General features: G+C 41.9%; 1 protein-coding gene across 1 annotated transcript in view; it reads right to left on the bottom strand.

Annotated features, from left to right (window-relative positions):
* The window catches only part of LOC129707239 (CDK5 and ABL1 enzyme substrate 2-like), a 31,367-nt gene extending 17,664 nt beyond the window's left edge, over positions 1-13,703 (bottom strand). The window contains exon 1 of the mRNA XM_055652103.1: positions 13,136-13,703. Coding sequence (XP_055508078.1) covers positions 13,136-13,644 — 509 coding nt within the window. The 5' untranslated portion in view covers positions 13,645-13,703. The remainder of the gene's footprint in view (positions 1-13,135) is intronic.
* Positions 13,704-14,007: the final 304 nt, after the last annotated feature.

The following is a 14,007-nucleotide window of genomic DNA, read 5'->3' as shown; positions in this document are numbered from 1 at the left end:
TTGAATAATCATAAATTATTTTGGGAAGACACTGGAGGTTGATGCTAGTTAACCAGCAAACATTTATACATTATAATATGCAAGATATTAGACAGGCCAGCTGATAGCTCCTTGATCAATAGTTTTATTGGTGTGCTTCAAAACTAAGATTTTGCTATTGATGACCACCAGAGAACTTTGCTTTCCAATGGCAGAGTATTGGTCAGCTGAGGGATGTTTACATGCAGCATTAAACATATTTCTGAATCCATTCCCCCCTTTCTGTGATCTTTATTGGTCTTTGAAAAATTCAAGCCACTCAAGATAGTGCATTGAGATATATAAAACGAGCATTTAGCCTTTGACAAAAGTTAGGAAAATTAGAGCTCAGCTATGTTTCTTGATGGCTTCACCAACTTATCTAGACAATGGTTAATACTAAATCTGTTCACTGCCCGCAGCAGCTGCATTCCATTTAAAATCTTACCTATAGGGTGATTTCACGAAAGGAGCGTAGCGTAGATCCGTACCGACGTGACTGAAAATCTCAAGTGGAGGACATGCTAGACATCCGGTACATGTTAGTGGATGGAAAAACACGCACTTTCCCACCCGTTAAAAACATAGAAAACGGCCAGGCTTTGATCTGCAATTTATTGTGCCAGTCGGGGTGACCGTGAGGCACAGCTACCTAGATTTACAATTTAAAAAAAAAGATAGAAACTAAGGTAAATTAAAGAGGGAGCTGAAGGTGCCAATCCAGCGGAAGTGAACAGCGGACATTTGCCGTAGAGATTTAAAGGTCCAAAATATCGGGAATTGTCGCGTTTGCTCGCTGAATTTCATCAAAAGTAAGTCTTGGTATTATATTTGGCACAGACCTAATAGGCTGAAGGATCTGTTCCTCTGTTGCACTGTTTCATGTTATATCTTTGTAGTTACACAAATCAAAACTAAATTTGATTGGTTAAACGACAATGGCTATTGAAATCCTAGAAGTTAAACTGATTTAATGATTCTATCTGCTGTGGCCCCATGTTTCTTCATTGGCATTGATAGAAAGTAGTATAATCTCATTCATATCCAACCTTTTAGCCAAACTTCTACAACATTATTGATCCCTATTTAAACACCCACCATCCATTTTATAAAGATTCAACAATTAAACATCTTAATGGAGATTGCAGAGGATAAAGACATTCGAGCAAGTCTCACAGCATACAGGTTCCACATTACATGGTGCAATTAATTAATGAAATTAAACTTAAGTTTGAAGTATTCCTTCAACATTGAAATTAATTTTAGATGAAGCATCGTATTTTCATTCAGTTGACATCTCATTTCATTGGCCTTATAGCAAAAGTAATCTTTGTGTTTACCCTATTGAAATTCCCTCCCACATAAGCAGGCTTTCACACTACAAATCACTCGCAAAGGAGACATGAAAAAGGAGACAAAAGATTGCTAGAATTCTGGAATTAAAAAAAAATAATGCTGGAAAGCATGTGTAGAAAGATAAAACTTGAGATAACATTTCAAATTAATGATCGTTCATTAGGAATTTACATAGAAAAAAAATCTGCTTTGCCATCTCATCCACAGTGCAAAAGTACCACAGTCCTCAAATTAATTACTGAGTTTTTCAACCATCCTTGGTTTGTCTACACAGGCAAGATTAAACCATCTCATAATGATTGCATGTAACCCACTGCTTTGCCAGGAGTCCTGTTCCTTATAACCAGTCTTTTTTACAATCATCCTTTGCAGCGGTATGAATATTGACTTCAACTACAAGTAACCCTTGCTTTCCCTCTCTCTCCATCCTGGAACTCTCTGCTTAGTTGAGGCCACTCTCTTTGCCAGGAGTCCTGATTCCCTTGTGGAACAGCAGCAGGGGGTATGGAGAGAAAACAGGTACGGGATACCAGTTGGATGATCAGCCATGATTGATATTCTCGGTAACTACAAGTAACCCTGGCCAATTCCTGCCCTCTTTCTATGTTTCCCTCCCCCCCCTTCCCAGTACTCCGGTCAGTCTGATTGTCCCGATTACATTTTATCTGTTTGCTTTGTTGTCACCTCCTAGCTAACAATGATCTATTCTACATTTTCCTCGGTCTAGATTTCTTTTGATGTCTCATTTTCATACCTTATCCTCCCTTATCTGTGTCTCCCTTTCCCCTGACTGTCTAAAGAAGCGTCTCGACCCAAAACGACACCCATTCCTTCTATCCAGCGATGCTGCCTGTCCCTCTGAGTTACTCCAGCATTTTGTGTCTATCTTCGGTGTAGCCCAACATCTGCGGTTCCTTCCTGACATATTATTGCAGTTCTTTTGCGAGTTTCCACTTAAATTCTTAAACTTCTAGCACGGAGCATATTATATTTGAAATAAAACAGAAGATAGAGTCTGATGAGGCAACATTTATGGTGAGAAAAAAACCCCACAGGAACTATGATGAAAGGTCTTTTGACTTGAAATGTTAGTGCTTTCTACGAATGCTGCCTGACCCACTGAATATTTCAATCATTGTCTATCATATTTCCAGTATTTTGTTCTTTGAAAATATTTACTCCGTTTAAAACAAACCTTAAATATCTTCCACACAATAAAAAACCCATCATATCACATAACTAATTTGGAAAATCAGCCTTGACATTACAAAGCTTGCCTAAACAGGATTGGGAATTGATGTCACCTAATGCGATTCACTATGTATTTATTTTTGTTTCTTCTCAATTGCCATGTTCACTTAATACTTTAAACTTTGTGTCATATTTTTAATGCGGATGAACACATTACAGAAGCAGAGAACATACAATAGAGACAAATCTCTACGTCCTTAGCCTTAAACTAAAAGATTAATCCAGATCCAATTCCTTGCCAAAAGTAGATTTTTAAATTCACAATCGGCCACAATGATGAGTATATAGGACTTGGGACCATTGGGGAGACAGAGAACAGGAGTGTTGGGTGAACTGTGCAGTGAGGGATTGAAGTAGTTGGTGAGTAAATATAGCAATCACTTGATTTTAAAGCAACAGAAGCAGAAAAGAGACTTCCATCAGTTGATGTATTGAACAGAGCAGCTACAATATGACTGCAATCAGTAGCTAGGAATGCATTTATATCACATAATTAAGGTAACAGCTTCCATAGGTAATAACTTGGAGGGAGCTTCCATGCATTCCCAACTGTCAAACACAAGTAAAGGCCAAAATTAAATACACTAGGAAGTCTCTACACGTTTTACTTAGGAAATTATAAAATACACGTCAATCTTTTTTTCTGATTACTGAGAACATTCTGCACTTTGTAACAAAATATAGGTTGGCTGTCAAATAACTAATCGTTTTTAAAAGCAATTAGAAAGAGTGTCAAGGGTTATGGGGAAAAGGCAGGATAATGAGGTTGAGGGAAAGATAGATCAGCCGTGATTAAATGGCGGAGTAGACTCGATGGGTTGAAAGGTCTAATTCTGCTGCTATGACTAATGAATTAACTAGCATGTGCAAAATTAATTTCATACAGCAGGATTCAATGGAAGAATTTTCTTTCTCACAAAAACAATTTTCAAAGAATAAGTTGAAAAAAATCTGTTAATGTCTTGATCTTTATTAATGCATTAAGAAACAGCCAAAGCTGAACAGGGAAGGATATTCAGTCATGCTGGATGAAGAAAATGTTTAAAACTCGCTGTGTCCAGGGGCATAATGAATGAAGAGTAGTAATGAAAAGTCAGTGTCAAGGAAGAAACATGATCCTAATAAATTATAATTTAAAACTGATTTCTTAGCCGAGGAATAATTTATTGCTGTAATAGCATTGTAAATCTGGAGAATAAATACTAACTTTAACTGGAACAAGAATTTTAGAACTTACAAGAAAAAGTTTTCTTAGATGAAGCAATAGGTTTAGTCTTTTATAAATGATTGAGCCATTGATTGCAAATGAAGTGTCACTGCGTATGATCCATTTTCAAACTGACGTTAAAAAGGTTTCAATGTCAAAACAACATTACTAATAACTGTCGCATGTTTCCATAATCTAGATGCACTTCCCCACAATCTGACAGCTTAAACATAATGGTAAATATTTAACAAGGTTGTGAAGCTCTTATCACAGTGGAACTCAAGCTATTTTTTCAGATTCAGATTCAACTTTAATTGTCATTGTCAGTGTACAGTACAGAGACAATGAAATGCAGTTAGCATCTCCCTTGAAGAGCGACATAGAATATGATTTCAATAAATAAATCTATTTACATGTATACAGACATAGTGTTTTCCTGTGGAAGGAGTGTCCGGGGGGGGTGTGATTGGCAGTCACCGAGGTACATTGCTGAGTAGTGTGACAGCTGCAGGGAAGAAGCTGTTTCTGGACCTGCTGGTCCGGCAATGGAGAGACCTGTAGCGCCTCCCGGATGGTAGGAGGGTAAACAGTCCATGGTTGGGGTGAGAGCAGTCCTTGGCGATGCTGAGCGCCCTCCGCAGACAACGCTTGCTTTGGACAGACTCAATGGAGGGGAGCAAGGAACCGGTGATGCGTTGGGCAATTTTCACCACCCTCTGCAGTGCTTTCCGGTCGGAGACAGAGCAGTTGCCATACCATACTGTGATGCAGTTGGTAAGGATGCTCTCGATGGTGCAGCGGTAGAAGTTCACCAGGATCTGAGGAGACAGATGGACCTTCTTCAGTCTCCTCAGGAAGAAGAGATGCTGGTGAGCCTTCTTGACCAGAGTTGAGGTATTGTGGGTCCAAGAGAGGTCATCGGAGATGTTGACCCCCAGGAACCTGAAGCTGGAAACACGTTCCACCTCCGTCCCATTGATGTGGATGGGGGTGTGCGTGCCGCCCCTAGACTTCCTGAAGTCTACAATGAGCTCCTTGGTCTTCTTGGAGTTAAGGGCCAGGTTGTTGTCAGCGCACCATGCTGCTAGGAGCTGGACCTCCTCCCTATAGGCCGACTCATCGTTGGTGCTGATGAGGCCAATCACCGTTGTATCATCTGCATACTTGATGATGGTGTTAGTACCATGTACAAGTGTGCAGTCGTAGGTGAAGAGGGAGTAGAGGAGGGGGCTCAGCACACAGCCCTGTGGAATGCCGGTGTTCAGGGTGAGGGTTGAAGAGGTGTGCTTGTCTAACCTAACAGACTGGAGTCTGTTGGTTAGAAAGTCCAGTATCCAGTTGCAGAGGGAGGGGTCGATGCCCAGGTTACCGAGTTTGGTGATCAGTTTAGAGGGTATAATGGTGTTGAATGCTGAGCTGTAATCGATGAACAGCATTCTTACGTAAGTGTCTCTGTTGTCGAGGTGGGAGAGGGCGGAGTGAAGTGCCTTTGAGATGGCATCCTCCGTACTCCTATTCTTGCGGTAGGCAAACTGATAGGGATCCAATGTGGGGGTTAGGCAGCCTTTGAGGTGTGCCAGGACCAGCCTCTCGAAGCACTTGGTGATGATGGGGGTAAGTGCAACTGGGAGGAAGTCATTGAGGCTTACCGCAGTGAAGTGTTTTGGCACCGGCACGATGGAGGTGGCTTTAAGGCACGTGGGGCCAACTGCTTGGGCAAGTGACAGGTTGAAGATGTCAGTCCAGACGTCTGTCAACTGCGCAGCACAGGCCCTGAGGACGCGCCCGGGGATGCCATGAGGGCCAGCAGCTTTACGTGCATTAGTCCTACTCAGTGCCACGTACACGTCGTAGGGGGTGAGTGTGAGGGGTTGGTGATCAGCAGGGAGCACAGCCTTGATGGCCGTCTCTAGATTGTCCCTGTCGAAGCGGCCATAGAAGTGGTTAAGCTCCTCAAGGAAGGAGGCGTCGCTAGATGTGGGGTTTGTGTTGGTGGGTCTATAGTCCGTGATGGCCTGGATGCCTTGCCACATGCGTCGGGGGTCGGAGTTTTTGCCAACCTACAATCAAAACAGCTTATGCTACTTTAAAAATTCTAATCTTGTCTTTACTATATTGTTAAATAATTTAAACTAGCCAAAAACTTGTATTTTTATACTTTTTGCAAAATAGATTTTTTTTTAATGACCAAAAACACAAAGTTCACATATCTCTGATCATTGTTATCGAGGACTCACACAATGCAATTTTCTACATCTGAAAGGTTACCATCAGGAATATTATGTGACTGTAGCACTATAATTCTATTGTAGTTAGAGGATGAGCACACTGTAAATGATTACATCTGCAAATACACAATATCTCATTACTAGTGACTGTTAGCATTTGTTTCTACTTGGTAAGTTCTTCATTCTAACTATTCAATTCATGTTGCTCTTTGTCATTACAATGGGTCCTGTGGTTGAGGATAAACGCTTGCATGAAAAGAGAATTAGTTAACAGAGAGCAGGATGACTGGTCATTTTCAGTTGGCAACGTGTTACCATTGGATGCCAAGGGCTTCAACGGTTCAGTCTATTGCTTCAATTAATTGGGTTCAATACATTGGGTCTAACACAAAGGTCAAACGTCAAGGAATTGACAAAGGGATATGAATTGTACACAAAAAAGCAAGAATAAAATGTAAAGATAGGATTTGCAGGGTTATTCATTTATGGTAGGGAACAACAAAAAAAAGGATTTAGAAGGGAAATAGCACATTGGCTTTTAGTGTACAGAAGATGAGAGTTCAGGAGCAAAGTGGCGAATGCAAGTGTACATAATCTACACGATGTAACGACTGGGGTACTGCCTGCATTTTGTTACCCAATTTGATTAAAAATTAGATGGTTGAAATATTGACAACTTTACTGAATACCAAGGTTCAATACTTATTCCTTATCCAATACTTAAACATATTTGTTCTCGCTATTTTTAGTTAAAGAATCAGTGTGCCATATTCCAATATACTTTCTTGATGCAGATCCTCTCATTGAAGCTTTGAGGAGGAGTTAATCAGGAGATAATATTTAGACAATTGTTTAAGGAACTGCAGATGCTGGAAAATCGAAGGTAGACAAAAGTGCTGGAGAAACTCAGCGGGTGCGGCAGTATCTATGGAGTGATGGAAATAGGTAACGTTTCGGGCCGAAACCCTTCTTCAGACAATTGTTCACTTTATAAATTAATTCCCATTTCACTCAACTCTCTGAAAATAAGAAATAGCTCACTTTTAAAAGCCCTTCAGAAATAAGATAATGGATCACTTGATAATGGAGTAACGAGTTAGATTGATAATATTCCAACGATAATTTAGAATAAAATCATTTGAGAGGTTGCAATTTATTTTATGATCTAACTAACATGAGAGACACTGATCAACCAAGCAACCTACAGGACTAGAAAATCTTGAGTATCTCATAACTTAAATGGTACAACATTTGGAAACCACTTTTCAATAATAACAGCAGAGCAAAATCAATTATCTCAATGCTGTACTCTAAAAGTGTATTTTATTATTTATTGAACATTAGCTGTTATTCGTTACTTGTTTCAAAATATGCATGAAATTTTAGTATATTAGCAATTACTTTGATATTTGATTACAGGATATCATACATTAGGTATGTTGCAAAACCTACCTTCAGCGTCGCTGCAGATCTGTCCCAGCCCGTGTGCGTGATTTTGGCGCCGTTGAGAGAGGGGCGGGTTTAAAAACGCGATTTTCCCTAGGCTATTCAAATCGAGGTTGTTCAGCCTACTTAGTTGCTGACGAAAAATCGCTGGGACGTTGGTTTGCTGGAGCTATTTTTAAACTATATTGGTTAATTTAGTTGTTATAGTAAGTTAAAAATTATCCTCTAAACCCACGACCGCCGACAACGGGACGGATCTCATACAGTGGACAACGGAAGGTGGGTTGTTTATTTTTACATTAAAAATGGCTTCTTAAGATACCTTTATACAAAGTTTAATGTTGCGAGCAGCTAATTTGGGGCCCCATTAAATCCTGCAGTTTTTTTCTGGGCATATGGGGGTACAAATCTACCGCAACGTTCTAAACCAGCACATGCCACAGAGTTCCACAGGATCCCACTCGAAAGCTGATTTAAATGGCCATTAATTTACATCAATTGAACGCTAAATTCCTTCCATTTGGCCTATAAATTAATGTCAATGAGATTTAAAAATCATGTTTTATTGTGAATTCTTCGTGAATGTTATTTGGACACTTAGGCTATTTAAAAATGTTAATCTTTTCTTAAGAAATGGATAGATGTCTAGATCTAGTAATTGAAGTTTGGAATTAGCTACAATTGGGTAACTAACTAATTATATGCTTTAATTTCAGGTCATCCAAGTAAGATTGTTTCATGGTGTTTAAGAGGGAACTGCAGATGCTGGATTGTTTCATATTTGTTTCAGAATGCTTCAATCTATAATAACTGAAAATTTCTTTCAGTTCTCTTAATTTTTAAGAAAGTTATGGCCATTTCACTGTCCTCGATCACAGCTTTTGTGTTAAGTCAATGGAAAATCAATAGGGAATAAGATGCTAATTTCCGAGTATGAAAATGGCCATAACTTTTTTAATACTGAAGATATGAAAGTGAATTAGGTGTCAAATTAAACTTATTTTTGTGCTTTATCTTATGGGATAAATTGCAAACATTGCTACATACATTATTGAGTATATCCTTGAACCAGTCACAAGCTTATGAAGGATACCCAAGAAACAGACCAGGAAGCGATATCGTCCCCAATATTTACAATTGCCATGTCAGCCTGGTGAGCCCTCAGTGCGCTAGAAACTATACGTTTCACTCTCATTACCAAAATCTGGTCCATGGGAAACAGTAGCTTTCTTTATTCAAAAATGGTAAAAATAAGTTTAAAATTTGAGATTTAGGGTACATTGCAAAGACATTTGCAGATCCAACATTACATGTCAAGCATGTTTACTAACCACGTGCCAAAACCTGAACAAAGAAATTCTTATTAGTGGCAGCTTTACAGGCACATTAACACAACAATAAATTCAGTTATTCTAGGTAAGCCAGACCATGATAGTGCAAACCAAAGTATGTAGCACAACCTTAGTGCAAAGCCCATAATAGGTCGATATTGAGGTAGGGTTGTGCAGGCCGGTTAAACAACCTGATGGGAAGAAATTGTTCTTGCAGCTGGAGGTCGCAGAGATAAAACCGTGCCCAGGGTGGTGTGGTGCTTTGATATTCGCTGGCTTGAGGGATTGCTTCCTGTACAATCATTTCTGAGGTTGATACCAGTGAAACACTAGGCATTTTCTGCTGCCTCATTCCTTCCTGAGCATTTCAATTATAGAACCAGGCCGTAATGATCATCGACTCCACAGTCAAAAAAGCACAACAGAGGATATACTTCCTACGACAGCTGAGGAAGCACAATCTGCCACAGGCAATGATGGTCCAATTCTATATGGCCATCACAGAGTCTGTTCTCACCTTCTCCACCATGGTCTGGTTTGGCTCAGCCACCAAGCACGACACCTGGAGGCTGCAGCGAATCCTCTGATCAACTGAGAAGGTTATTGGCTGCAACCTTCCCTCCACTGATGAACTGTACACTGCAAGGGCCAGGAAGTGAGAGGGCAAGATCATCTCTGACCCCTCACTCTGGCCACAAACTCTTTGAATCACTTCCCTCTGGAAAGCGACTCCTGACTGTCAGACATAAAAACTGGTTTTAACCACGAGTAGTTGCTCTGCTCAACAGCCAAAAATCTGTAGCCTCCCTTTGATCTGGTATTTTGTTAGTTCACATGCTTGATCAATGGTGTTTTATCATTAGTTTTATTATTATTAATGTTTAGCGTTTTCTGAGTCTTTCGTAACTGTCATTGTATGTCATGTCGTTACTTGTGGGCAGAGCACCAAGGCAAATTCCTTGTATGTGAATACTTGACCAATAAATTTACTTACTTACTTAATGCAACCAGTCAGAATTATTTTCACTGTACACCTGCAGAGGTTCAACAGAGTATTCAGCCACATGCCAAATCTTCTCAAATTGAGTGTTGGCGAGCTTTCTTTGGAATTGTATCAATGTGTTGGGGCCAAGACAGATTGGAGATATGTACTCTCAGGAACCCGATGCTCTTCATGGTCATCCCTTTGCTGAAGACAGATTAATGGATCCTAGGCTTTCCTTTCCTGGAGTCACCAATTAGCTAATCAGTCTTGGCTAATGTTGAGAGCAAGATTGTTTTTCCAAGCACCATTCAACCAGATTAATGATCTCGCTCCTGCACTGAGCACAACCACTTTTTCAAGCAATAGCGAAGGTATCCTTGGCGAAGATGGAGCTGGAACAATGTGTGGCTACAGACACGAGGATAGAGAATAAAGCAAGGAATTTATCCCACAGACTTGATGTGGCCGTGCTGATGGTCAATCAGGTGTCCTTGGCAATTCGCTCTGATTGAGGTCTACCGATGAGGATGTCGAAGATCCAATTGCAATAGCGAATCTGTTTCTTTCCCAACATGCATTTTGATATTGCATGATTGTCATCAAACATGCTCATGCAGAGATAGATGCATAACTAAATCATTTTCTGGCTGGAATTGAACTGGAAAGCACCAGCCGCAAATGCATTACTTTCAGTAAAGAACACGGTGGATTTTAAAGATTAAAGATTGGAAAGAGGATGAAGTGCTCAAGCAGAGTGAGCAGATTGATGGGCTGAATGTTACAATATGTTAAATGGTCAGCTCGACATAGATTACAAGACCTACACCAAACCAAAACCAATTAGGAGCAGACGAGGGCATTCGATCCAATTTGTGATCCCAGCTACAAAGACAGATGTGTACAGCAATTCGTTTTTCCCCCACACAATTAGAGCATGGAATAATCTCCACCCTACTATAGTTACCCAACCAGATGCAACTAAATTTAAAGTAGCTCTTTCTTCCCAATAACCCTTTCTGGCTTAAGTCCTCCCTCCACCACCTCCAGTTTAAATTCCATTTGGAATATTTTGGAGGACCAAGAAACCAAGAACCAATGCCCAACCTCACTAAAAAATCATAATTCTATTTAAAAATTACTTCCAGAAACATCCTAAAATGATTTTGCCACTTAGGGTACATTCTCTCTGCAAGTTTTGTACTGATACAAAATGATAAATGCATGACAAAGGCTAAATATGCAATATAGATTTAGAATTAGGACTACACCCAACTCTGCAAAACAAATCAAAAATCCCTCCAGGGTGTTTGACAGCCGATGACTAAATCCAATGTGGTTGCAATCATGTGCCATTCTTGGGTATGTTCAAACCAGTATTATATAAACACACCACAGATCTTCTCTTTCCCTTTCCCACCCACTGAAAGATTAATGCTATAAATATTATACATCAACTGTCAGAAGTGACACCGCAGGCACATAACCAGCTTTAGCTAGAACTCTCATTATTGCCATCTCCCCTCAATGTTAACTGTCTGGAACATAAAGGGGCAGCACAGTGGCACAGAGATAGAGTTGCTGCATTACAGCGCTTGCAGTGCCGGAGACCCGGGTACCATCCAGACTACGAGTGCTGTCTGTATGGAGTTTGGACTGTCTCCTTGTGACTGCGTGGGTTTTCTCCGAGGTTTTCGGTTTCCTCCCACACTACAAAGACGTACAGGGATGTAGGTTAATTGGCTTTGAGTAAAGTGTGTAAATTATCCCTAGTGTGTGTAGGATAGTGTTAATGTGAGGGGAACGCTGGTCGGTGGGGCAGTTTCCGCGCTGTACCTCTAAACTAAACTAGCAGTTATGAATCTTAAACAATATATTTGCATTATTAGATGTACCTGTATTGAAGACAAGATAAACTAGGGACTCTAGCAAGTGATAGGAGAAAAACACATTAGTTTCAGCAGAGAGAAAATGATTTAGTGCTTTTTATGGGTGAAACAATCATAACATGATTATTGCAAAGTGATACATTTATTACTACAATAGCTCAAAATGAAGAAGCCGGTTCAGCTAGTAGAAGGGTGGAGTACACGCCCCAACCTGTATCAATGATATCAAACTGGGTATAGTCGAGAGATTCAAGCTCCTAATTATGGTGTAAATATTACCAACAATTTTTCAACAACCGCTACAGCCAAGAAAGCACACCACTGTCTCCAATTCCACAGGAGGGTGATTTGGCATGTCACCTCCAATGATTCTTCCTAATTTCTGCCATGAACATAGAAAGCATCCTATCCAGACGCAACACAGTATTTCAAATGCTCTTCTCAAAGCCATAATTTAGAGAAACATGTGAATGCAGCCCTTGTCAATAATGCAAATCAGCCTCTCCTCTTTCCACCCCCCTCTTCTCCCCCCTCCCTCCCCCCTACATCAACTCCAACTAGATTTCACGCAGCCTCTGTCAACATAATCAAGGACCACTCATGCCCTGGTCATTCTCTCTATTTCCTCCACTACCATCGGACAGAAGGTACAAAATCTTGAAAGAATGTACCACCACATTTAACAATAGCATCTTCCACGCTGTTATCAATTGCTTGAATGGACCTGTCAAAGGATGAATTCTCTGATCTACCTCTCAGCAGCCCTTGTATTTATTATCATCTGCACTCTATCTGTTGCTGTAACACTATATTTTGCAGTCTGTTTCCCCTTTTGTGTTGCCTGATGTACTGTGATTTGTCGGCATAGCACGCAAAACAGGGTTTTCATTGTATCTCGGTACATGTGACAATAATAAACAAAAACATTTCGCGACCGAGTAAAATCGATCAACTTGAATCGTTGACACTTGCAGCTGTTGAACTGCCTCCAAAACAAAACTCGGCCATACTACATAACTGCATATTTTGAAAGAAAGGTTTATAGTCCTTATTAAAAAGTGTTGTTAAAGGTTCTATCAGTAGACATATAAAACTTAATTTTAACCCCCGGATGTACACATTAAAACCTTCCTGAGTGGCTCATGGCAGGTAAAGAAAACGAGAGGCGCGAACACCACTGGGTCTAAAACAGTCAATATTGAATGTATGGAGCTTTGTACGGTTTTTGTTTAGTATGTTTTTAAAAAAAAATCACGAGTAAAGTTTATGATGTGTGGTGAGAGTATGTGGCGTGGCTGAAAACATCTACGAAGGTGTCAAATGTGTGCTCCGTCAAACCGAGTGAGCATCTATCCCGCTGACAGGATGCTGAGAGAAGCAGACAACTCACTCCCCCCTGGCAACCGCCGAGCCTCCCGGACACCCACCTCTGCCTCTCCAACCCGAGGGGTCCGACGGCCGGCGTTGTCCCCAGCCCGCTCCTGGGCAGTGGCGTCCCCGGTCCCGAGGCAAGCTGCTGGGCAACGGCCTCGCCGGCGCTCGGCCCCAGCCCCGGGTCACCCGGCGAGGCGACCACACCTCCCGATGCTGCCGCCGCCGCCGCCGCTGCTACAGGCCCCAGCCGGGAGGTGTGAGCGATCACCGAGATGCTCGGTGTGGCCGATGCCGCCGCCGCCGCCACTGCCACCGCCGCCTCATGCTGCTGCTGCCGTTGCTCCGGCCGGTCGTGCTCGAAGCCATTGGCGAGCTCGGCGGGCCGGCGGCCGTCCAGTGAGATGTTGTTGAGGAAGCTGAGGGCAGCCTGTCTCCGCCGGGAGTCGGTGCGTCTCCTGACATGTTGGTGCTGGTTGTGATGATGGTAGCGGTGATGCTCCTTCGTCCCGCCGTGCTTGAGGCTACAGAAGCGAAGCGTACCGCCACACGTAGCGGCCGCCATTGCCCGAAGTAAACAGTGACAGCAGCGGCGACCGGCGAGCAGGAGCGTGACGACACCAAGCCCCACCCCCCTCCGTCACGGTGGGCGGCCCCATCCCCGGCCCCGCCCACTGATTATGACCGATGCAGATTCGCCGACAATGGGAGGCCGCTGACGTCACGGCGGGCGTTCCCATCCCCGCCCCGCCCACTCAATGTGACGTAAACGGCTTCACCGGCAACGGGACGCCATTGACGTCACATAAGAGGCGGGCCATTATGGCCTCACAAGAGGCCGCAGATGCTGAAATCTTGAGTCAAAAACAAGGTGCTGGAGGACAGACAGACAGACAGAAACAAACAACAAACAAACAAACAACCAACC

This window comes from Leucoraja erinacea, chromosome 21 (assembly GCF_028641065.1).
Source record: "Leucoraja erinacea ecotype New England chromosome 21, Leri_hhj_1, whole genome shotgun sequence".
In the NCBI taxonomy this organism is placed as follows: Eukaryota; Metazoa; Chordata; class Chondrichthyes; order Rajiformes; family Rajidae; genus Leucoraja; species Leucoraja erinaceus.
The sequence above is the reverse complement of the archived record's forward strand: the minus strand, read 5'-3'. Positions and strand labels throughout refer to the sequence as shown.